Raw genomic sequence first — 25,982 nt, 5'->3', positions numbered from 1 at the left:
TTTTCAGGTCACTGCTATACTGAGCCCTGTTTGGGACAGAGACTGAAATGTCCAGAGAAACCCCAGTCCAACTGGCATATGCATGTGCAGTATAACTGTAATGCATGGGTTATGTTTTCCATGACCAGTATATGGTAAATATGTGAGAGAGGACATTAATTACTACATGATTGTGGATAGTGGTCCTCTTGTGGAAAGAAATGACCTGTTTCAACTGCTAGCTGTCTACAGAGAATGTATAATAACCAGTTACTATAGTTACTCTGTATGGTTATGCCTGTGGTTCAAGTAGCAAATAGATATTTTTCTTAATGATATTATCCAGGTTTTGGCACACAAGATAACAGTACAATACAGCTTGTTATTTATTGCGTTGTCCAAAAGAAATCCTGCAAAGCCTTCACATTTTCACGTTTTTCCTACTCCAACCGAGCCAGAAGTATGGCTACTGTGTTGTCAACTCGGTGATGTCAGAGAAAACCATGCTCGAGGCAACCTCCCATGCAGTATTTGAACAGGGACAAAGTGTCTGAGAAGATGTTTCCTCCCATATTAAAAATTAAGATAGCGTAGGCCCTGCATAGTGGACACAGAAGAGGCGGAGATGTACTGTAGGGTGCGCTAAGGTTGAGCAAACATGACACAGCAGGCCCGAGTTAAGAAGTAAACAGGAAGTGATGCAAGACGACCTGTTAAGTCGTGATAAGAGTGCAGCTGATCTGGGAACAGTTTGATAAGGGGCATCCGGATGATCAGGCAGATTTTGGGTCAGCAAGCAGTCATGCCACAGCAGTGAATGCCCAAAATGTGTGGGTACAGTATAGTTGCATGTACTGTAGGTCCAGTAGTGGTGCCCACAGTATGAACACCAGGGATCCTCAGTCCTGGTTCTGAAGGCCTGCAGGGTTAATTTAGTAATGACAACCACTTTATTAAACAGTAAACTCGCCTCATCTGGTTTCTTGGATCAGATTTGATTCCTGATTTTAAAGTGAAAACAAAAACAAGCAGACATGCATACTCTCCACGACCAGGGTTAAGTAGCCCTACTATACAGTATACAAGTCAGTTGTGAAAATGCACACGCCCCCTTGAAGCAAGGTAGCTGACCTCACCGTCTTTTTCCCGCTCAGGATAATCTTGTTCCAGCGGCCCTTGAAGCACAGAGATCTCCTGGAGAAAGTGACCAATGCTTTTGGACAGAAGATGGACTTGTTCTACACCGATAAAGAGGTAGAGCTCTTGACTACCAGGAGAACTACTCATCAGAACCTTACCTACAGATTGAGAATTCCAGCTAGCGGAAAAATATAGGGCTGCAACACCAGAATAGCGTTAATACGCGCAAGTATATTTAGAATGCAGGTTTGATCATTACTTACTGTCAGATGACCTACTTTGCCAGTGATTTATGTGAGCTGTGCTCCAGTTCAGTGGAGTGTGTTGTTGTGACTGAACAGCCGAGACCAACAGTTTGCTGTTTGGGTGGTAGTCAGAGGGAATTAAGGGGGATGTGTTTGAGTTCCAGATATCACAGCTTTACTCTAACCCCATTTAATACAAGGTCAAGTGCAATTGCTTTGCAGTCTCGCAGTGTGGCATGCATACCTACACTGTTCACTTTGAGTAACCGCAGTGCAAGCACCTTCCTTGATCTGAGATTCTTTTGGTATGAGGTCACCAAAAAGGTCTTTGTTCAATTTGTAAACCTCTGCGGTGGAATGAAACCAAGGACAAAGGGGAGACCCAAAGCTGTGTGGCACTCTTATGCAGCTTGTTTGCTGTGTAAGTGAAATCAGTACAGCCTTTCTCGTCTCTAAGGAACTAGTGATGAAAGAAGAATTGCGAGATTAACGCCAGCTTCTTTCTGACAAATTGTCATCACAGTACAGTTTGCAAGTGAGGCTAATACACTCACAAGATTGCATTAGCATATTCACAAGAGCTATTAGCTGTAACCCAGCTGATTTTCAAGCTTAAAATGCACTAAGGCATACTTAAACAAATGTCTTCTGGTCTGCTTGTATAGCCAGTGCCATGGTCTTCAGTGGTACCGGGCTCAGTCCCTCTCTCTGTCCCTCAGGTACTGCTGCCTCTTCAGTCCCAGGCCGATCTGGACCGGGCCGTGCAGACCCTGGACCGGGCCCCGGCCTCTGCCAGTCTGAGAGTTCTGGTCAAGAGTCCGAAGAACAACCACGTGAGCCAGCTAGTCTCTTACCTGACGTGACTAATGTTGTGGCAACATTGCAATAACCTTGTTGTGCATGTGAGTGTGAAATAGTGTTTATAGATTTTAGGAGGACCAAAACCAGATGAGTCTGTCAGCTGAGGAGTAGTAATGTGGTCATTAACAACAGGAATAGAGAGTTTCCACTCACTCGCATTCTCCCTCCCTCTGTGCAGTTCCTACAGGTCAGCAGTAGAGAGGATAAGCAGTCTGAGATGAGGTCATCCAAATCTCTGGGAGACCTGAAGGGCTCCCCCTTCAAAGGCTCAGAGAGGGTTCGAAAGCACTCAACAGGTCAGTCTACAGGTCACAGTGTGCCATGTTAAAAAAACCTTCAGAGCTTTTCTCTCTCTTTCTCCATATGTGGGCTTACTCTCTCTTTAGCTCTATTTCCCCATGTCTGTCTCTCTCTATCTTCCTTCTCCTTCCCTCTCATTCCTCTTCCTCAGTTTCTCTTTCACACACACTCTCTCTCTCTCTGCCACATCTCCAGAACTGCCTAATGAACTGATAGCGTGTATCTGCTTTACTGAGACAGCGCTCACTCCACATATTGCTCACGTAGGAGAGCCGATGTCCCACCGAAGTATCCTTCATCCAGTTAGCGATTCCGCGCGCCGCCCGCGGTCCCGTCGCGCATACTTATCCGTTGACCGTCTCAGAAGAAATGGCCGCTTTTCTCAGGGATCGTTCGTCAGGCTGACGCCCCCCGCGAGCCCGGTGGCCCGCTCTGAGACATGGACCGCGGCGCTGAGCCGCAGCGAGGTGTAACTGAGGCGGCAGAGTAAAACTGCGGAACTGCCGGCGCGCGGCTCGGGTGACCGATGGGTGTCGAGACGCACGAGCGCCGATGCCAAGGAACCCGGCTAAATCAGGAAGCTCGGATTTCAGTCTCAAACACGTGAGCTGAACCGCTTGTAGAAGGCAGCTTCGAAGGGTCCCCCGAGATATTACACTATCTTTTATCTTACACTACCCGCTGGCGGTTATCCATGTCCAATAAGGCGACTTCAGCCCTCTGTTTTCACACACACACACACACACATTGCAGTCGGGTAACGCCACTTTTCCCTCAAGTCCATTTATCACATTGTTTTGGATTGAGTGTGCATGTGTTGGTATTGCAGCAGGGGGTGGGGTCTGGAATGGACCCTTCTCACACAGACTGCAGTAGAGTGTAAAGGCGGAGTGCCTCTCTGTACAGCCGAAGGGCGCTGAAAGCGTCGATTTTAATAGTCACTTGCACCGCATGCTGAGAGAACCGCTGTGCGCCTGTGTGATTATACAGTCACAGCGGTGCTGTGTCAGCGCAGCGTCAAACCTCCTGACTTCCTGCCCCAGAGCGAGGTGGACTCCCGCACCGCGGGCAGCTCGCTGACGGACAGTGACCGGGCAACGTGCGTCTTCTTCAGCCGCGCGCGCCGGTAGCGTCGGCATGAACGCGGTCACGAGCGGTCAGGAGCGGTCACGCCCGACCGGCCCACAGCTGCACACGGGGGCGTCTGCGTAACCCCGCCAGGGCACCAGCTGTTTCCCCCTCAGAGGCGTCTGCGCGGTGCGTTAGCCGCGCTCGGCTAGCGGTGTGGAAAGCGAGCCCGCCGCCCTGGTCTCTGCCCTGCCTGCTGTCACACATGTGACATACAGTGACGGGTGGTGGGGGGATGGTGGCAGGTGTGTGCTGTGTGTTTATTACTGTGGAATGAGGAAGCATACCTCTGTGTTGATATAACGGTGTGTTCTGGGGGCGTGTTCAGTGTGTGAGGTGAGACTGATGACACCGTTTCTAAGACAGGACAGATAGGAAATGAGGCGTGTCCTTTTCTCTCCTGATGGCTCCTGACACGCCGTCTCTTTTCTCTCCTGATGGCTCCTGACACGCCGTCTCTGCCCCTCTCCCCTCCCCTCACCCCCAGGCTCTCTGCACACGGGCCGTAGCTCCCCGCCTCCTGGCAGCGTCCCGGAGGAGCAGCAGCTAATCGCCAGGCAAGGCTCCTACACCAGCATCCACAGTGAGGGGGAATTCATCCCCGAAACACTGGACCAGAGAGTGAGTCCCAACCTTATCCCCAACCCCCATAACCTAACCTCAACCCCAACCCCAACCCCCATAACCTAACCCCGACCCTAACTCCCAACCCCAACCCCCATAACCTAACCTCAACCCCAACCCCAACCCCCATAACCTAACCCCGACCCTAACTCCTAACCCCAACCCTAACCCTAACCCCCCATACCATAACCCCAACCTCCTTACCCTAACCTCAGCCCCAACCCCCATAACCTAACCGCAACCCTAACCCTAACCCCCCATACCATAACCCCAACCTCCTTACCCTAACCTCAGCCCCAACCCCCATAACCTAACCGCAACCCTAACCCTAACTCCCATACCATAACCCCAACCTCCTTACCCTAACCTCAGCCCCAACCCCCATAACCTAACCGCAACCTGAACCCTAACTCCCATACCATAACCCCAACCCTAACTCTAACCCCCTTACTCTATGTATCCCTTTTCCTTACCCGTAACCACAGCAATGAGCCCCCCCATTACCCCTCTGCTTCGATCCCCTAACCGAATAAGGGAACTGGATGGTAGTGTAATATACTGGTTAGACGAACTGGTTTTGTAAACTAGAAGTTTCAGGTTCGATTCCCAGCATGGTAACCTTGAGCACATAACCTACTTTCCATACAGTGCATATCCAGCTGTATACATGTATGCATGTTATGTAAAAAATGAGGTTTAAGAGTGAGTGCTAAGAAGCGACTGCTAAATTCCAGTAATGTGAAGTAATGTAATAGAGAAGTGCTAATCACAGTCTTAATCTTTCACCGGGAAGGCGGATTTAATGAGAGGATAATGTGTACTGGTGATAGAGTTGTGTACTGTGAAATGAGGAAGTGCTCTCTGTTGGAGCTTGAATCTGTCACCTCTCTCTGACACTGCGCTTATCAGATCTCAGGATAGACACGCTGTGTATTGTCTGAGAAGAGCAGGGTAGAGGCCTGTAGACTGAGAGCTTGGTGGATTGATGATCGGCCCTGATCCTTTCAGGTCCTGGATCCCTTTGGGAGTGGAGACGTCTCGCTGTCTGACAGCTGTCAATCACTGGATCAAACGCTGGACAGGTGCGTGAGCAAGTGTCTGTGTGTCTCTGTGTGTGTGTATGTGGGCGTGTGCACTTATGTGTGTCTGTGTGTGTGTATGTGGGCGCGTGCACTTATGTTTGTCTGTGTGTGTGTATGTGGGCGTGTGCACTTATGTTTGTCTGTGTGTGTGTGTATGTGGGCGCATGCACTTATGTGTGTCTGTGTGTATGTGGGCGCGTGCACGTATGTGTGTCTCTCTGTGTGTGTGTATGTGGGCGTGTGCACTTATGCGTGCCTGCATGTATACTCGTATGTACATGTGTGTGTGCGTCTGCATTTGCTTATGTGTGGTATGCGTGTCTGTTAGTGTGTGTGTGTTATGTCTGTCTGTGTGCATGTGTGTATGTGTGTGTGTGTGTGTGTGTCTGCATGTGCTTATGTGTGGTATGCGTGTCTGTTAGTGTGCGCATGTTATGTGTGTTTGTGCCTGTGTACATGTGTGTGTGTGCTTGTGCTTCTACATGTGCTTATGTGTGGTATGTGTGTCTGTGTCTGTGTGTGTTTGTGTGTGTGTGTGTGTTTGTGTGTACGTACATGTGTGTATGCATGTGTGCGTGTCAGTCTGCCCTATTTAGCTGTAGTGGCAGTCCACATGCGGGCTAACCAGGAAGCCCCCCCATCTCCCCCTCGCACTACCATGGTGTAGCCAGATGCGGCAGTACCTGAGCGGGTCTCATCTCGACCCTCGGCCCAAAAACAATGACAGGAAATAGCTGCGTGGAAACCCCCCCTCATGCCCGTTGGCCCACATTTCCCTGCCCCACTTCAGTGTCCCTCACACTGAAACGGGGACTGCACAAAGCCGAGCGTTCACAGTGTTCAGGTAAAACCGCGAGTGGCGCTCGCCCCGAATGTTTGTCTGAATGCGCTGTATCCAGGTGCTGTCAGAGGCAGGGTCACCCCGCTGTAAATAGCTCCAGCGCGGAGCCGTGTGACAGGATCCGGTCACCTGCAGGAGCCGAATGTAGGGCAGGCTGTGCTGTGCGGAGCTGGGGGGGAGCTGGTGGGAGCGGAGACGGAAATAGCCTCGCTCATTTGTCTTCTCCCGCTTATATCTGTCATTCCAGCCCACCGTACTCCCAGGGCAGCCGGGACAATAATTACCTGAACATCGGCTGCGAGTACAAAGGTGAGATCCAGAACGCCCTCTGGGAATCGGGAAATTCCCGTGCCTTTAACCGCCTGTTAATGACAGCGGCTTTTTGGCGGCTGCAAGCCGCGGGCACGAGACTTTAAAAGATTTACGCAGAGCAATTAAGCATTATAAATGTAGCTGTCATCTAAGAGAGGCCCTTCACTTCATAATAGCGCATAGTGAACATATTCTACGAGTGCCATGAATAGTATGAATGAACTCAGAATATCATTGCTTTGCTGAGATGAGGGTCTTACACGGTACTTTTTGTATATGTGTGAGCTTTAATTGTATTTGTACAGATTTCCTAGCTCAATATTTTAATGGGGAAACTGTGTGAAACAAATCATGCATTAAAATAAATTTCCTCTCAATTATGCAAATGTTTATACACACTTCAGAATTCAGTTAGGCTGCTTGCCAAGTAAATGAATGGTAATAGTACATGAGAATTTGTCAAATATAATAAACCTTTGTTGTCTAGTCAGGATGTAATGTGTTGTGCAAACACTGCAGTAGGAGAAATAGCAGATTGGGAGCATTCATGTACTGCTTCGTCAAGGCTGTTAAATACAGTGATCTGTCCATGCATGCTTGTTATTTGCAAATTCAGTGCAAATTCAAATGAGAATGTAGCGGTTGACATAGTAACACAGATGCACAGTTACAGGCAGCCTTGCAGAGCCGCAGGGGTGTAATGCGATACGCAGTCGCACATGAACGTGCATCAACAGATGACCCGCTGATGAACACACTAACTCCTACTCAACCTGTACACATTCGTACAATGCTAATATCGTTAACTCAACCTGTACACATTCATACAATACTAATATTGTTAACTCAACCTATACGCATTCATACAATGCTAATATCGTTAACTCAACCTGTACACATTCATACAATGCTAATATCGTTAATTCAACCTGTACACATTTATACAATGCTAATATCGTTAACCTGTACACATTCATGCAATGCTAATATGTTGACATGTACAGTATGCAAACTTTGAAGAAGTACAGATGTTATGCACACACATGCACTGATTCAGTCTCCCACGTGTGTAGAGCAGATGACAAACACATGCTCAAGCACATGCTCACACACGTGCACACGCACACACACGCACACAAACACACACACACACACACACACACACACACAGCATTCTTCTACCAGTGATATAAAGCTGGACAGATGGATTAAAACATGTCCTCAGTTTCCAGACCGAGGGATACGAGGCGTTTTGCTTTTTAGTTTTCTTCCCTCCCCTGTAAAACAGACGTAAATAGTTCTGTCTCCATGGGAGACCGCCACACAAACAAGAGAGGAGAGCATTAGTCTTCTCAATTAACAGCTGTTTTCAATCCCAGCAGGCCTCAGTGCTGTGCCTCTCAGCCGCTCAGCCTGTAAAACTGGCCCAGCGCGACGTCAGGCAACCCTCAGCGGTCCGCAGCGGTCGAACCCGCCTGCGATCTCTCACTGCGAAAGGGGAAAGACGGCTGAGCGTTCAGCGTCCGGCTCTGTCGGATCGGGACCCTTTCCGCTGCCCGTCTGCAGGCCGTCAGGCCTCTTTCATCCGGCCGGGTCCCGTTCCGTTTATTCGCCGTTTAAGAGTCACACGGCGCTGCTTTGATTAGATGTATTCAGCGAGCGGGCGGTTGAGAGTTCTGCTTGCGCTTGCATTGTGCTAACGCTGTGCTCCACTGCCCCCCCTGCAGGCAGACACAGGAAAGGCGGGACGTTCCCCAGGCAGTTTCATCTGTCCAGTCACAGGTTGGATGACGGTGAGTCCAGCCCTGGCCGGCGTGTGGGGAACACATGTAGTTTTGTCTACGTGTTTGGTGATGGTTTTGACCTTATTCAGGAGAACATAAAAGTGTTTGGTGTGTCAGCCACAAACCAAAAGATAAACTCACACCAAACAATGGTGGTCAGAATGTATTTTACTTACTTTTAATGGCTTGCAGTGGTCAGCTGGACCAGGGCCTATGCAGTGTAAGGATTTATGTTTCCCTAGTTTATCACACTGCCTTTCTGAAAGGTTCCCAGGTCTGCTTTGAAGAGGGGTGTACAGAGAGAGAGAGAATGGCATTACACGCTAAAATTGCCCTGGTTTATTCTTGGAAATGAGCACTGAGTCAGTTATTTGGCTGTGACATTGTGCGTGTGTGTGTGTCCAGGTCGGAGGACCTTCCCTCGCAGTTTCATGCCTCAGGAGAGCCTGTTCCCACCGGTCTGCTCCAGTCGAACCCGCAGCTTCACCGGCGACAGCACCCTGCAGTACTGCGACCTGAACTTCCTGGGCTGGCCCTCCGACAAACCCAGCCCTGACTCCCCCACTAACTGTGAGCCCTCCTGCCTGACACAGCGCCCACTCTTCAATCACAATAGAGCAAGAAAGCCACCAGTGTGAAAGCTATCAGCCATGCTGGTTCTTGCATTCATTGATAACTTCAATTTGTATTTCTCATTATGGACTAAGGAATGATTTTAGAATCAGAAATGCATTAAATAATTAGACATACTTTGAGAATGCCTTCAGAATTTGATTTGGCGTGAGACGAGGCAACACTGCACTCCCTCTCTCAAAAAAAACTGCTCCCAAACAGGAAGTAATCGAGTAAATTAATGTTTTGAATTTTCCTCCTACTGGATAAAAACTCTTGGTACATTCTGGTACTTTGTCAGTGAACAGAAATGCGGGTCCTTCACAGTGCTCTGAGCGTCTGTGATCTGATTGGCCTGAGATTGGTCATGCCTCTGATTGGTGCTGTTTTCCTCCAGCCTCTCGCGCTCCTGTGAACTGGCGTCTGGGGAAGATGCTGGGGCGCGGCGCGTTCGGAGAGGTGTACCTGTGCTACGACGCAGACACCGGCCGAGAGCTCGCAGTCAAGCAGGTGCCCTTCGACCCCGACTGCCAGGACACCAGCAAGGTGAGCCTGCGTCCGGCCTGAAGGGCCACCGTGTCTCTGTTCAGGGCGGAGAGGCACCCGTAGGGTGTAAGAGCTCTGTGAATGTTTGCGTTTCGATTTCACTGAACTGGCCAGCGCCGGTTATGACATTATTAATAAATGCTTGAAATGCTTAAAGAAAGAATGCATGAGCAAGTCAATAAGAGTTATTTCATGAATGCTTACAATGTGCAGGTTGTGGAATGTCAAGCACAGAACTCCCCCAGAAAAAGAAAAATATATTTTGCAGCGATCACAAACCCCCTGAATCAGAAAACCTGAATCATGGCACTCTGGAACACTTGTGTCCAAATGTCCTCCCTGATAAGGAATAATCATTTCTGGAGTTATTAGGAAGACTACTGAGTTGTGGTGGGAATTATGAATCACTCTGTTCAGTTCAGTACAAAGATTCTAATCACTGACTAATTTGTTCACTGGTCTATTCAGGAAGTGTACAAATAGTCCAACACTCTACTTGGGTGGGTCAGTAAAATCCCAACCCCTGTTCTCACTGGATCTGAGTACCGATAGGCTGCCTCACGGGTGAGCCAGTCTGTGCCACCCAGCCACATTTTCTTTCTTCCCCTCTAGAAGGCCCGTGTTTACCGCTGGATGCGCTAGAGCAATGACGCCATGTTCCCTTTTAGAGATTGTTTGTTCACACTGCTCACATGCTGTGGCACCCCGCCCCTCTCGCTCTGTGCAGGAAGTGAACGCTCTGGAGTGTGAGATTCAGCTGTTGAAGAACCTGAGGCACGAGCGCATCGTGCAGTACTACGGCTGTCTGCGAGACCCAGACAGCAGGAAGCTCTCCATCTTCGTGGAGTTCATGGCAGGGGTGAGTATGAGCCTGGAGACACTGAGAATCCCCTCAGGAACCAGGCCCGGCAGGATTACTGCGCAGGATGTGCCTTTGAACTAAAATACCATATAAACTGATTCATCCGACTAAATTATTCACAATTCATTATGCCAAATTTGATTATTTGATCGTTGAACATCGGTGGGGTGGAATATCCTTTAATGCTCAATTTAAGCAAAGGTAATTAGCTGATTATAAGAGCTTTTTTTGTTTTACAGCGCATGTGTTTGAGAGGACTTGCTGTGATGTCCCTTGATGGATGATGTTGTAGCGGTCACTGAAGGTCTTAGTCATGCACTGTTTGAGTGTGAGGGGAGGGGGTGTTTATGTTACAGAGGAGGTTCCTGGCAGCTTTAGGCTTTTACAACCAGGCCTTGGCCATGCTTTGTTCCACTACATTAACCCAGTCTGGGGCCCCCCTCCACCACCTCAACACCTCCATAACACTCTTTCGTGGAGGTTGGGGTTTGGGAGGGGAAGCTTCCGATAAGGAAAGAGAGATCTTTCCAGAAAGCGCGTTCCTGCAGACTGCAGCGGAAAAGCAGCCCTCTTTGTGTCTCCATGTGTGCTTGACTTGTGTTTATGTGTGTGCGTGCGTGCGTGCATGCGTGCGTGTGTGTGTGTGTTTGTGTGTGTGTGCGTGCGTGTGTGTGGGTGCGTGTGTGTGCGTGTGTGTGTGTGAGCGACTGTTTTTCTCTCTGTGTGCTTGGCTTGTGTGTGTGTGTGTCTGAGGGAGACTGTTTTTGTCTCTCTGTTTGCTTGGCTTGTGTGTGTGTGTGTGCGTGTGCATGTGTGTGCCTGTGCATGTGTGTGCACGTGTGTGGGTGTGTGCATGTGTGTGTGTGAGAGACTGTGTTTGTCTCTCTGTGTGCTTGGCTTGTGTGTGTGTGTGTGTGTGTGTGTGTGCGTGTGTGCCTGTGATTGTGTGTGCGCGTGTGTGGGTGTGTGCATGTGTGTGTGTGAGAGACTGTGTTTGTCTCTCTGTGTGCTTGGCTTGTGTGTGTGTGTGTGTGTGTGTGTGTGTGTGTGTGTGTGTGCCTGTGATTGTGTGTGCATGTGTGTGTGTGAGAGACTGTGTTTGTCTCTCTGTGTGCTTGGCTTCCCCCTCCAGGCATCTGTCGAACACTTTTCTTGTGAAAAATAGTTTCCATGCTGGGCATGGAAAACAGGAAACAAGGGAAAAAACAGCACATCTCGAGGTGTTCTTTTTGGGAAAACTATTTACCGGAGTCTCAGTGTACCATTCTCACAGTGGCGTATTAGATGTGGAAGAACCTAAGGACCTGTTATCAGAACTGTGCAGTTTATGTCTTAAGCAGATGTCATACCCCTGGCCTGGTGCTTAAGCAGAACTGCCCCAGTAAATCGGCATCTATATGAAGTTTTTACAAACAGTAAACAGTAACCCAGCCTAATATAATTCAGCATGTTCCCCGGGACTCTGCCAAGAATACTGCTGTACTGTTCTGTCTTTCAGCGCCGACAGAGGAGAAATTAGAAATACAATTCAGCAGGAAACTAATGGAAAATCAATTGTATAAATATTCATAGCACTGCATTAATATGTAATTTTTTGACAAGCCCGCTCTAGCACGGGATCTGCTGTGTGTGTGACCCCTTCGGGTGCGTGTTTTTGGGACAGGGCTCGGTGAAAGATCAGCTGAAAGCGTACGGTGCGCTGACGGAGAAGGTGACGCGTAGATATACTCGGCAGATCCTGCAAGGGGTCTTCTACCTCCACAGCAACATGATCGTGCACAGAGACATCAAAGGTAACGTGCACCTACTGAAATGACATTTGCTGTTTTAATCTATATCTTGGTTTTGTAAGACTCCGGTGTGATCGATTAGATACCCAGATGGGTTGTCTGTGTAAATCGGAAATGAAATTAAAAAAACAATCCTCAATTTACGACTAGAAGACTACAGAAGGTCTGCAACCAGGCAGTCCACAAACAGGAGCTGTTTAGTTTGTATTTATGATAGGGGTGGATTATATTGGGCGTTTCCCATGATACTTGTTTTTGGAACTGAAAAGGGTGGCAGGAACAGATGAGGCTTGATATGTTGTCTTCAGTCTATGAGAATCACACTGCCAGGACGTGGAGCTATAGTTTGTGGGACCGATGAGTCACTGTTCAAATAAGAGGCGTCTCACAGCTGGGCGGTGCAGAGCAGGGTGAAACAGAAAGACCTGCCGGTCAAGCATTAAACTCTGTGGGACCTTCAGCTGCTTAGTCTAATATTCACATATAGATACAGAGGAATAATCCCATGCTGATAGATGGGTTTGAATAAAGCTCCTACCTCCTTTGACACAAATATTGTGTGTCATTGACTTGCTGAAATAGAATCTTCGGTTACTGTCGAAAAGGACACTCATTTCAAACTGGAGTTTTTGTTCCTGTGCGAGAACAATAACGCATCGTTCATATTGAGGAACCCCTGTTGCTTCTCTTTTTATGAAGCAGATCTGATTGTGCAACTCTGTGTCCTGCAGGCGCGAACATTCTTCGGGACTCCTCTGGGAATGTGAAGCTGGGTGACTTCGGTGCCAGTAAACGCATCCAGACCATCTGCATGTCTGGGACAGGGATCAAGTCTGTCACCGGCACCCCGTACTGGATGAGCCCGGAAGTGATCAGTGGAGAGGGATACGGACGCAAGGCAGATGTCTGGTGAGGAATCTCCACGGCCGTGCCTTTGACTCATTAACACCACGCGCTCTAATACAGCGGCCTTTTTCTATGAGTAACAATGCCGATCGCTCGGTTGACACAGGTGTTCTCCACCCCAGATTAGAGTCTGAATCACTCATTGTTCTGCAGAAACTGTGATGAAGGATCGTCTTATTGCATAATCCTATGAACATTTTTTTGGGCCAAATAGTAATTTTCATGTTTTTAACATGTATAATCAGATTTTACCTTTCACTGCCTAGATATTGCATGAAGCCGGCCTGTAGCGTAGTGGTTAAGGTAAATGTCTGGGACACCAAGGTCGGTGGTTCTAATCCCGGTGTAGCCACAATAAGATCCGCACAGCCGTTGGGCCCTTGAGCAAGACCCTTAACCTTGCATTGCTCCAGGGGAGGATTGTCTCCTGCTTAGTCTAATCAACTGCACGTTGCTCTGGATAAGAGCGTCTGCCAAATGCCAATAATGTAATGTAATGTAATGAAGCCAGATTTTCTTACAGATTTCGCCAGACATCGGCAGCTTGATATGAAACCGTATCTACGAAACTTCACTTATCCACTTATGTAGACTGAGAACCGCCTTGGGCCTTTCAGCGGGCCTGAGTTCCTCTGATAACCTTAACCCTGTAGTCCCAAGTGCCGGAACAATGACGTGCGTGTGGCACCTGTTTAAATGCTAATCCATTGTGTATTTCAGGTTCTCTATTGACTTTGCGTTTTTGTTGGTGTACAATGAGCTATCTTTAGAGATTATGTCATTTCCTGGCCAAAACTTTCCCATCTATGATATCTTTAAGTTTCATAAATGTCACTATGCATTTAAAAATATGAGTTTAACTTCCTAAAGTGGTGGTTTGGCATCTGCCATCCAAAGATTTTTTTTAAAATAATTAAGAAAATCTGTACTTTTGGAGTCATGCGGTAATTTAAAGTTAATGTCAAGTTTAATATTATGAATATCCCCAAATAAAGCTGTGATATTGCCTTGTTGTCTGGGAGACAGCTTGGCTTGGTGGACGGGATTCCTGCATTACCTCATCCCAAACCCACTCAACTCGTTTGTAAATCTCTTCTGTGTCAACATTCAGCTCAGGATATCTCAGAAAAAACTTCAGGGCAGCTCATTATCTACTATATACTTAACATTAGTCTGCCTAGAATAAGCTTGACCTCCAGTTACATTTATGCTTGATTTAAGCTGACCAGGTGGTGTGTGTGTGTGCGTGTGTGTGTGTGTGTGTGTGTGTGTGTCTCAGGAGTGTGGCCTGTACAGTGGTGGAGATGCTGACCCAGAAGCCCCCGTGGGCGGAGTTTGAGGCAATGGCCGCCATCTTCAAGATCGCCACCCAGCCCACGAAGCCCTCTCTGCCCGAGAGCGTGTCCGACGCCTGCCGGGACTTCCTGCGGCTGGTGTTCGTGGAGGAGAAGGGTCGGCCCACCGCCAAGGAGCTGCTCAGCCACCCCTTCATCCTGGGGGGCTTCTAACCAGCGCCCACCCCCGCCCCTTCCCACACCTCCACAAGCACGCTCTGACCTCCAGAGTCACCAGCAAGTCCCAACAACATGGCCTCCGCAGGGCTCTGGCTGACCGGCCACGCTCACAGCCCTGCCCCCCTCGCCCGCAGTGGGTACAGGGTGTCCCAGACAGGGCCGGGCGTGTCGCTACCCCCTTGCGAAATTAAGCTGTCGCTGCGCGTTCCTTCTCCAGAGCGAGAAGGATGAGTTTGGCTTAGAGGGGATGAGCCCCGCCCCAGTATGCTGCCATGGCGGCCCCATTTTACCACTTAGTGGTTGAAAGATACAATGCTTATGCATTTAGCTGAAAACGGTCGGAGTGTACGCCTTCCACTGACAAAGCACTTCTCTTTCTTTAGTGCCTGGCAACACTGTAGTAAGAGCTGTCAATCATTCATTAGATGCCTTATGCCCTAAACTCAGAAGCCAATCAGAAATGCCATTGCTATAGAAAAACAGCTAGTCATGTGATAAGGAAGCGTTCTCTGCCCGCACTGTAAAACTGTCCAATTTAAATCAGCTCTAATCATGTACATTTTGCCAATAGAGTAAATTCAATCCCTATTGAACTTGTACAAACTTACAGTTGAATTAACTCTGAACATTTTAATGTGAAATGATTGGGTATGGAGTTAATGGGTTTACCATATTAGCTATTATTAACGGTAATTGGACTGATGTTAAAATTTGCCACAGTGCATGTATTTCTTGCCTACAGAAGTGAATGTTTTGTCTTGAGAAGGTCGCACACACCTACATTGTACTGTATTATTTTAAGTGAGCTCCCTTACTCAAAAATGCGCACTCAAAAAGGACCCTTATGAATTAATCTAACATTTTGTCCTTGCACTTTTTATTGTATATTCATAAGGAGAACAATTTGTAGAATAATCTATTGAAATTGCAAAAGAATATTTTTGATAATATAAAATACATTTTTTATAATTTAATAACAAAAGCTGTTTTTATTGGTCACTGAAATGTTTACATAGGAATAGGAACCTCCTGTAGGTTACATGTTGTAAATAGGGAGAAGGCAAGCAATACTCCCAACACAGTGAATTAGGTCTCTGGATTGGATTAGGCTGATCTGCATGTGAATCATCCAACATCACACAAATGACCAAAGACGGTCAGTGAACTCACTCCAGTAAAGTGCTAAGGCCAGTTCATATATGAAATGTGATCTTTATTAAATTGTCCCTTTGGTTGCTCCAAAAAGCAGTTAGAAATTAACCACATAAAAACACGAACACTATTTCCCCTGACGGGAAATGTAATACAGTGCTAAATGTTGTAAATGTGTAGGAAAATACATTTGCAATATCTAAAAATGACGATAATTTCTCATATGCTCATTTGCTCATATATCGTGTATCATCATATATCATATAAGTCATGCTGTATCTTGAAAATATATTTTACTATATTTTCAGTATATTGCTATTTCACTACGATTTATTGATTTGGGGAATTCTCTTCTTATTTAGTCCCAATAATTTTAATTATCCTACAAGTGAACATTTTGTCCCTCAAAATAACTATGCACACTTTAATTAGAGTAACAGTTGCTTTGTTTAATTTGACTGGTGTGATAGCCGGTGGAAATTGTATTATCATACAGAAAGTAAAATAGTTTCTTCAGCCTGTCACCGTAGATCCCCTCCTCAGACCCTGGGACCACTGATGTACGCACAGAAGGGCGCCCGGTCTTGGGTTCACTTTGCTTAATGCTCAGTTCATTTATTTATTTGATTCTCTATGAAGTATAGATACTGGATATATGAGCCCAGATACATTTTCCCTCGAAGCAACCCCAGGGACATTTTAAAAATGATCGTAAACGAGCGTACAAGCGGTGTTCCGCCTCGTGTTTTTTTTAAAAACAGATCTTCCCGTGCAATTTTATTAATTGCACTTGTGCTGCAAGTTAATTGCTCCATTGCGTGATTACTCCTCTATATACACAACGTGAGCAGAAAATATTTTTCCTGAAAAGGAGAGTTGCTGTCACGTGGCTCATCAAACACAAGCTTAATTTTAAAATTGAAATCAAAAGATCTTGTTTGGAGAATTGTGAGTCATATTTTCATAATTCCATATGAAATCTATTTTTACCAGTTTGCCTGAGCTGATCTTTTTTGTCCTTATTCAGTGTCCTGGTAGGCAGGCAGGGCAGAGTGTTTCTCCTCCAGGATGCACTCTGCCAGTTTCCTGTTTCCTTTCCAGTCAGTTATGAGGTGCAGTCTCTGCAGAGGGTGGACTGTGCAGTCACTGTAGTGGTGGACTGCTGCACGTGTAGGTAGACGCAGGCCGTGCAGAGTGGTGTCTCGTGCGTTTATTGTGCGTCTCGAGGAGAACCCTGCGGACAGGAGCCCTCCCTCCCTCACTCCGACCAGCGACGCTGCCCTCAGCATGGTCCGGATCTGGTGGCTAAGAACGAGTGATTTCACAGGACAGCTCACCTGAAGCTCCGTTTGACGTTAAGCTCATAATTTATCATTTATATTATATTATTATATAATTTTTTGGTGTATTGGGGCAGAACATTCAAATTGCAAATGAACTGGGACTGATTTTTGAAGATGTAAAAGATGTAAAAGACTTGATATTCCACACGCAATTCCTTGAAGGGTGATTAATAACCAGAGCTGGTAATGTATTGTTTGTGCCTTCTACAAATCTGATCTTGAAAGAAATACATCTCTTTCATGTGCATTTGATGCTGAATGTGTATTCACTTTTATACGAAGAGGTTGAGTCCAGGACTTTATTCTGTATATTGAGACGGTTTGCTTAGTCTTGGCAGATTATAATGAAGATGATTGTAGAGGAGGTATATCACTGAATGAAGGGTGGGATGGAATGGTTTTGAGTGAGGCTCAGTGACATTCATAGGCCTTCCAATGACAAACCACGGACAATTTGCCAAATAAGGAATTATTGTTCAAGGAAGATGATGAAATACTTTTTCTTTCCACTTGCCAACCAACAGCATCCTCCCACTGTGGGGGTCAACTTTATTACACACACACACACACACACACACACACACACACACACACACACACACACACACACACACACTCATACTTACACACCCCCTTCCCAGTTCACCACTTCATGATACGATGTCAGTCATCCCCACCTCCGACAATGAGAAAGATAAAAAATATATAAGAATTATTATATATTAATAACAAAACAAGATCCCCTAACAAGAAAATACATGGACAAACAAACTTCAAATGATTGAATCCATGAGACAGACAGGAATCACATTAACAAACAGACGAGACCTAATAAGAGACAAGCACAGACATGAGGCGAGCATTTAGCTAATATTATAAACTGAACTGGTACTGGCTATCTTTTTATTATAATTTGTATACTAATGTTCTCGGATGGTATGGTATGGATGGGTGCATTTGGAAGCATTTGGGGAAATTCTTGTATTTTAGGTGTGAAATCGAGGAGTTTGTGGAATTAGCTCATTGGCAGCTGTTGGGAAACAGTGAATGGTATCCATATTTCATAAAATGATTGTATTTGGAGAGTGCTGTTATTTTATCCATTGAGATGTGTTTTGTCAACAAGTTTAACTATTGAGATGTATTGACTTTGTCTGTGCTTTATCCCTTCATCCATATTTCCAGTTGACTATTGTTTTTTTTGTTTGTTTTGGCAATAGTTAAGGTGATTAAGAATGGGTTGTTGATGTTTAGGTGATGGTTCAGTTCAGACAAGTCTCCAAGCAGGCACAGGGCTGGGGGAGTGGAATGCTATGGCCCAGAAGAGTGGATAGTTTGTTTATTATGCCTTTTTACAGAATAGTCTGATTGGGGGGCAGAACCAGGTGACGAAAACTATGTAATATTTCCTGATGATACCTGAATTGTTTTCAAATATGTTTCCAGGTGTATCATCCTTGTAGTCATTCCATTATTTTAAATTGAAAGTTATTAAGACAGTTTCTTTGTCTTTGTCTTTTTCTTGGGAGTTCAGTATTCACTGTGAGAAATGATGCTCCCTCTCTGCAGCTTCCTAAAGTATGGTAGATTGTATTTCTGGGGAGTCATTCAGATCAATAAAGGATATCCACTAAAAAATCCATCCAAATCCATTAAGAAAATGTTTTAAAATGATGTATCTTTCAGAAGTGTTTAGTTGAATCGCCACCTAGTGGAAGGTTTGAGTTTGGTTTTATTCATTAGGTTGAAACTACTTGGCTCATCTGATATGATTGTGAGATGAAATGGGATTTTTTTTTAACCGCCATCTATCACCCAGGCCTAGCTCAGTCATATACTGTGAGTGCCAGGGTCTATAATTGTTTGGATTAATAACTCAAAATTGCAAATGAACAATGAATGATTCGAAATGTGAACAAGTAGAATTGAGCATGATGATATTCCACACTCAATTCCTTGAAGGGTGATTAATAACCAGAAGTGGTAATGTATTGTTTGTGCCTTCTACAAATCTGATCTTGAAAGAAATACATGTCTTTCATGTGCATTTGATGCTGAATGTGTATTCACTTTTATACGACGAGTTTGAGTCCAGGACTTTATTCTGTATATTGAGACGGTTTGCTTAGTCTTGGCAGATTATAATGAAGATGATTGTAGAGGAGGTATATCACTGAATGAAGGGTGGGATGGAATGGTTTTGAGTGAGGCTCAGTGACATTCATAGGCCTTCCAATGACAAACCACGGACAATTTGCCAAATAAGGAATTATTGTATAAGGAAGATTAAATAAACTCATTTTTTAAGAGCACAATGTTTTGAGTTGTGTATTTTTTAAGACCACAAAATAGAAGACGTGATGAGGAGATCATAATTGGGTAGAGTGATCCTCGTCTGTGTTTATTTTATTTTTGAAAGTGCTCTCTTCCCCACTTCTCTGACGTAGTCAGCACTGCTCAGGGAAGTGGGAAACCTGGGTTCCTGTTTGAGCTGTAGAGCTGGCTGCAGTGGTTAATCAATGCTGATGTGCTGTGGTCAGTCCTTCCTCAGCCACTGCCTCCACCCTCCTCCCTCCCTCCCTCCCTCCCTCCCTACTCTTATTACTATCCATCTCTCCTCCCTTTCCTCCGTTCCCTCCTCTGTTTACACCTGCCAAGACTCTGTTTATCTTCCTTATCTGTCTTTCATCTCATTCTCTTCACTCTGGAGTTCCCCTTGTCACTTTCCCTCCTTCTCTGACACTTAATTTCTGCTGTTCCACCACAATCTCCCTCCTTGTGTGAGGACTGTGTCAGCTAACAGGGCCTAAACGACATCCAAGTACATTTACATGCATACTATTCTTTAAAAAATATATAATTATTCACTCCTTTTGTCCCCATTCCATGCTCTATTGGTTTGCGCTCTGTCTAAGGTATGTAGTGGCAGACGTGCAGGTTGACTGACGTTTCCTCTCAGCTGAATTTAGTGCACTTGAAGATGGTAAGGAGAACAAGGTGATATTTCTAAAGAGGGACTAGATATAAGGCAGACATATGCACCCTCGTCCACCAATTCTAGATGTTTCCAGGCCAGTTGAAGATAAAAGTGTTACATGACCAAACTCATCTGTCACCTTGCACTGCAAAGATAGATCATCATTACTGATTTACACTGAATACGCACACAGCGATAGCGGCCCAGGTACGTTTGTATAGGGCTGGTTTCCTGCATTACTCTGCTAGACTGACACCAGCTAGATACAGATCTCAGTTGGCTGAACAGATACAGACGGATAATGTCTCTGCACAGCCCTAGTGCCTACGCTTATTACATTCCATTAATACCACTCTGACACTTCCAAAACAAAATGTTAACGTTTTTTTATTTCCATTCTGTGTCCTCAGCGTCAGTCATATCGCATCATGCATTCTGCACATTGGATAGACATTGCCCTCTGCAGGTAAGCAATCATGAAAGAAAATAACTCTTGACTGCACTCTAGTGACTCTAAATATCACACAGTGGCCAAACTGCATAATGTGCCCCACTGCTTGGAAAATTACAATATTCTTTATTAGCTAGTGATGTTGTACGCATCCTTCGAGAAGGAGCACAGATCCTATCACGGTGACTTCAGATAGATTTTTTTTTAGAAATGCTATCCAGGGAGAATAACTGAACAGAGCATGAAGCGAAAAGCAACATATAAAAGGCGGAACTCCATTTGGCACTGAAAACACAGGACCCCATTCCAACCCAAAACAATTAACACTGAAGATTTTACTCAAGAGGTGAGAGGCTAACCGTATGAAAAAGCATTCACAGTTTAATGCAACAATTTATCATAAAGAGCCATGTGTCATCAATTATTGTATAAAAAAAATCATGAGAAAGGAAAAATATTTTTAGGCCCCAGTGATCCTGGACATTTTATTTGGTGAATTCAGTCTGAGATAAGCAGGATGGCTGTGCTATATTCTGAGGGTAGATTCCAAGTGTGATTGAGAAATCTGTTCAAGCTGTCGCATCCCAATGGAGCTTTTGAAAAATAATATGAAAAAACGAATCTCTTGAAATAATACAATAAATGTGTTATTTCTCCTCTGTAAATTACATTACACAACAGGCAACCGATAAGCACATTTATTCATTCTTTATTGGACTGAAAACTTAACGGGATTCTGTGAAATTTGTTATGTTGTTTTGGCACGGAGGGCACAATATTAATTTTGTGGAGTTGCTTTAAAGTGGAGACCAGCCAGCCTCCTCACTTAACCTTTTTAAGATTTTAGAAATAGACTTGAGCTTCATAATGCAGTGCCAGTTGTGCTTAATTTTGTACTTAACTTTAACTGAATTATTTCTAGTAACTTCATCAAAGCTGATGTCAGGAGTTGTAATTTTAAATAAAATATGTGAAGTCAAAGTCAGTGCAGTGCTTGAAATGTGCACTAGCTTCATCCCAGCTGTTTTTATTTTATGTTAATAGTGATAATTACATTACATTACATTACATTATTGGCATTTGGCAGATGCTCTTATCCAGAGTGATGTATAGTTGATTAGACTAAGCAGGAGACAATCCTCCCCTGGAGCAATGCAGGGTTAAGGGCCTTGCTCAAGGGCCCAACGGCTGTGCGGATCTCATTGTGGCTACACTGGGATTTGAACCACCAACCTTGCCTGTCCCAGTCATATACCTTAACCAGTACACTACAGGCTGCCCCTAAGATAAGAAGGGAAACCCATCCTTCAACTGCTTTTAACAAATTGCTGCTTTTATTGCTTTTCTTATAAACTCATTCCTTTCATATGAATCTTTTTGCTGACTTAAATGTTGACACTAGAAAACAATGATCTGTTTGTGAGGGGGCTATGACGTGCAGTAGCTATGGCAACCAGGCAGAGGAAATGGCCCCAGAGAACAGGAAGCACAATATGATCAAACAAGGATGAGACCATGTCATCACCAATACTAAAAAAAAAAGTATCCTCCTTTCCTCCAATCGGAGATGAGGTGCTTGTGGAGGAAAGGAGGATACTACCCCCAGGAAGTATTGCACCAGGTTCCAGAAGGGCTATCAAAAGCATAGTTCCATGCCTTCATGTGATTTTAACATTTAATGAAATTGAAATGATAACATGTGGTAAGGAGGTGAAGGTTGCAGCTTCAATTCCCAGTTAGGACACTGGTGTGGCGTTGAACCCTCGAGCAAGGTATTTAACCTGATTCCTTCAGTTCATATCGAGCTGTATAAATGAATACGATATAAGAATATTAAATGTTGAGTAAATGGCTCTGGATAAGAGTATCTGCAAAGCAGCAGTTTTAACTAATCAAAGTCATCGCCAACACATCAACTGCCTCAACACATATGCAAGCCATGCCTGTTTTAGGAAGGCAAGAATACGGCAGCATTTGTGTCTGTAAGTGGCGGACATTCCAAATGGGGAAGACCAATTTGTTATGTTAAGAACATTATTATATTCTCAGAAGCCAGGCTTGTGAAAACCTGCATTAATACTTAGCTGCTTATAATAGTTGTCCTTTTGTCACCTCCAGCCTAAATGCACTGGTGTGAATCATTGGTTAATTGAATGGACGGGTGGACACATTTTGTTCTGAAAAATGCGGTTGCGGATTTTATCTGATTCATCAGAGGAGTTATATAATAGTGTAACAATGAGGACTGGTGCAGAGGGCTTTGCTTTGTCCACCTCCCAGGCCTCTGTAAGCCTCTCCTGTAGTCAGCCACTGGGCTTTTCTAGATGGTAGAAGGGTCAAACAAATCACACTGATCTTGAATTAATGATAAAAACGCTCAAAGTGCAGCATCAGACATACTATTACATTCCTTTCATTTTGGTTCTCAACCTCCTGAGACCCAGCAGAGAAAAAGTCTAAATTATGGCATAATACAAGTATCTTGGATGACAAAAATATGTTGCAGTGAAAGTATTGTCATTATTGTGGTATAGTTTTCATCATTGTAGAATATGTGGTTCTTCTGATTAAGACCAGAGACTCATGTCCCAATTCACTTGCTAGGTCTTGGGATAGGTTTCTGGAGAAAATATGCTTACAGCAGCAGTACATAGCTGCCAAAGGTTAATCTCTCCCTCGGTACACCATCATATGAAACACAAATAACAGACTGTGCTTGTCTGTGGAATGGCAGAAAACTTTAGAGAAAAGTCTGTATTTCAGAACAACTACTGAGTCAGATGACCTACCAGGCAAAACACTAGAATAAAAACTGAAAAGCAAACTATCATTTACATTTGACTGAAAGGCAGCATGACACCCAGCTACCAATACAGACAGCCTGAAACGTAGTGGTTAATGTACATGACGGGGACCCGCAAGGTTGGTGGTTCAAGCCCCGGTGTAGCCAAAATACACAGCTGTTGGGCCCTTGAGCAAGGCCCTTAACCCGACATTGCTCCAGGGGAAATCGTCTCCTACTTAGTCTAATCAACTGTAAGTCGCTTTGGATAAAAGCGTCAGCTAAATAACTTTAAGGTAATGTAATGAAACCATACTGCGACTGAGAGGAATTATTCATCATTTTATTGTTCTCGCAGATTTACTTCATGATTCTGCAAAAAAGGATTAAAAAATAAAATTATACTCAATTTACTGATATTCTACAGGAAAATTTGATTGGTAAATCATATATTTTTATTTCTGTGGTAGTACTTTGCAAAAGAACGGATTTTTCTAAACAATTAAATAAATACAGTGCAACAATAAAATATCTGTACACATTTGGCACTCATAACAGAGGGTTCTCAAACACAGTATATTTGCAGTAACATTATGGTCATAATAAAATAATAGTTCATTGTTAACTTAATTTCTAACACTGAATGTGTACTTGATAAATGCAGTGTATGTAACTTGATATTTTTGGAGTGAGTTGATGAGCTGTAATACCACTACCTCTACACTGCGAGGCAGCACAGGACAGACTATTAACAGCACAAAACAAAACCTTCTGTTATGAAATGAATCTGGGACAAGATCATATGTGGCTATGAATTGGGCCCCCATTGTTCATTAGTCCCCATGTTCTCTCAGTTTTAAATTAACTGCTACCACACCAACTTTCTGGGGATTCACTGGACTCAATCAACAGCTACAGGGAGGCCTGTAGCGTAGTGGTTAAGGTACATGACTGGGACCCGCAGGGTCGGTGGTTCGATCCCCGATGTAGCCACAATAAAGTCTGCGTGGCCCTTGAGCAAGGCCCTTAACCCTGCATTGCTCCAGGGGAGGATTGTCTTCTGTTTAGTCTAATCAACTGTATGTTGCTCTGGATAAGAGCGTCTGGCAAATGCCACTAATGTAATGTACTTCTGTACAATGGTAAAACATAAAACATAAAACATGAAATAAAAGCCTACCAATGCCTTATAAACTTTTCTTTATTTAGTGAGGATTATAATCTATTTTAGATTTGACAGGCAGCATCATATACTCAAGTGTATAAACAACACAGATGTTCAAACAGGATTTATTTGTTTCTTTTAATTTAAATAACTTACTCACTGTTAAGTGTAGAGTTGACTCACATAAGGGTAAGTATATAATGGCTAAATTGTCCATTATAAATGGGGAGCACAGGGAAACTAATTTTAAGTCATTTCCCTTTCCTGTAGCCCCATCCCCACTTCTTCCTGGTGGATGCTTGAGCCGGTCTGCAACAGGGAGGGATTTCACTGGCAGGCTTATGCCATCTCATGATAGAGGCTGTAATGGTGTCAAACACACACAAAAACAAAACACAATGCAACATGATTAGATCTCCGTTAGATTCAGAGCAGTGAACATATGCACAATAGATAGACAGTAGAGTGAGCCAATCTTGCTGAGCGTCAGCGTCTTTTCTACAGGACAATTATCAGATGAAAAATGTAAACGATAATGCCTACGCTACCAAGCAACACAGACAGAGCCGTTTCACGTAGGCTACATGGCTAAACCGGTTCGTTTCTTGACGTTTTGGGATAGACTCAATATTATTGGTTTCACAAGGCGAGGACACAATTAGCCTTTTATAACTGCAGACAATGTGGCTTGTTACAGTTTATCGAACTGTGGATGGATTAACTTTTTGAACAGTATGACGCTGATCATGTGAAAGCAGCTTTAGAAGGAATTTTACATGGTAGAACCGAAGTTGATATTGTGGCCAAAATGTGGCCTGGTCTGACCGTCGTGATTTAGCAATAGCCAGCATGTTCAGGTGATATTACCTCTGCGCTGGAAGCTTCTTGTACTTTGCAGAGGGTGGAAACTGGCATGGTCTTCGAGTAGCCCATCCGTTTTAAGGTTCGGCGCGTTGTGTGTTGAGAGATGGTCTTTTGCATATTACTGTTGTAAATAGCTGTTATTTCAGCATGGGTGGCCAATCTGTCCGCTTGAATGATTGTATCGATTATCTTCTCACCTATCTCATTAACAAGGCGTTTTCGCCCACATAGCTTCCGCTGGCTGGATGTTTTTTTCTTTTGGCTCCATTCTTTGTACACTCTAGAGACTGTAGTACGTGAAAATCCCAAAAGGGCAGCTGTTTGTGAGACACTGGCACCACTACGCCTGGCACCAACAATTGTACCACGGTCAAAGTCGCTTAGATCGGACGTCTTGCCCATTATAATGTTCAGTCGAACAACAACTTCTCCTACTTTGTAGTCTTTGCATTTAATAGTGGATCACACAAAACAACGAATCCACTTCTTCTTGTCATTTAATGGCGAAAGCTAACCAACGTTTAAGGTGCATACCACCACCTACTGTACCGGAGTGTGTAGTTCATTGCAACGCTAATTTATGTCCCAGTCGTTCTAAAACTCTATTTTCTAACCCTGTGTTTCTATGAAAATACTGCTGCACTTACTTTCCGCATTCCAGCATCCACAATATCCAGCCTTTCTCATTTAAATTACATAACCAGTGATTCTCTTCATCATAC

General features: G+C 44.7%; 1 protein-coding gene and 1 long non-coding RNA gene across 6 annotated transcripts in view; one reads left to right on the top strand and one right to left on the bottom strand.

The window, feature by feature from the left end:
- Positions 1–19,336, top strand: part of LOC133137103 (mitogen-activated protein kinase kinase kinase 3-like) — a 47,785-nt gene extending 28,449 nt beyond the window's left edge. For all 4 annotated transcript variants that reach the window (XM_061255144.1, XM_061255141.1, XM_061255145.1 and 1 more), the window contains 13 exons: positions 1,134–1,233; positions 2,084–2,197; positions 2,404–2,521; positions 4,141–4,274; positions 5,286–5,359; positions 6,448–6,509; positions 8,240–8,305; positions 8,702–8,866; positions 9,306–9,454; positions 10,182–10,313; positions 11,980–12,109; positions 12,838–13,015; positions 14,292–19,336. In XM_061255144.1, the coding sequence (XP_061111128.1) occupies positions 1,134–1,233; positions 2,084–2,197; positions 2,404–2,521; positions 4,141–4,274; positions 5,286–5,359; positions 6,448–6,509; positions 8,240–8,305; positions 8,702–8,866; positions 9,306–9,454; positions 10,182–10,313; positions 11,980–12,109; positions 12,838–13,015; positions 14,292–14,520 (1,651 nt within the window). In that variant the 3' untranslated portion in view covers positions 14,521–19,336. The remainder of the gene's footprint in view (positions 1–1,133; positions 1,234–2,083; positions 2,198–2,403; positions 2,522–4,140; positions 4,275–5,285; positions 5,360–6,447; positions 6,510–8,239; positions 8,306–8,701; positions 8,867–9,305; positions 9,455–10,181; positions 10,314–11,979; positions 12,110–12,837; positions 13,016–14,291) is intronic.
- A 4,217-nt stretch (positions 19,337–23,553) lies between these two features.
- Positions 23,554–25,778, bottom strand: LOC133137800 (uncharacterized). 2 transcript variants are annotated; one of them, XR_009709623.1, is made up of 3 exons: positions 25,264–25,776; positions 24,557–24,757; positions 23,554–23,604 (listed from the first exon to the last, which is right to left on the bottom strand). It is a non-coding gene; the product is annotated as an uncharacterized LOC133137800 (long non-coding RNA). The 2 variants fall into 2 exon arrangements; XR_009709622.1 differs by lacking the exon at positions 23,554–23,604 and having other exon boundaries at positions 24,415–24,757; positions 25,264–25,778.
- Positions 25,779–25,982: the final 204 nt, after the last annotated feature.

Source organism: Conger conger, chromosome 9 (assembly GCF_963514075.1).
Source record: "Conger conger chromosome 9, fConCon1.1, whole genome shotgun sequence".
Lineage (NCBI taxonomy): Eukaryota > Metazoa > Chordata > Actinopteri > Anguilliformes > Congridae > Conger > Conger conger.
This window is presented reverse-complemented; position numbering and strand designations above follow the sequence as displayed.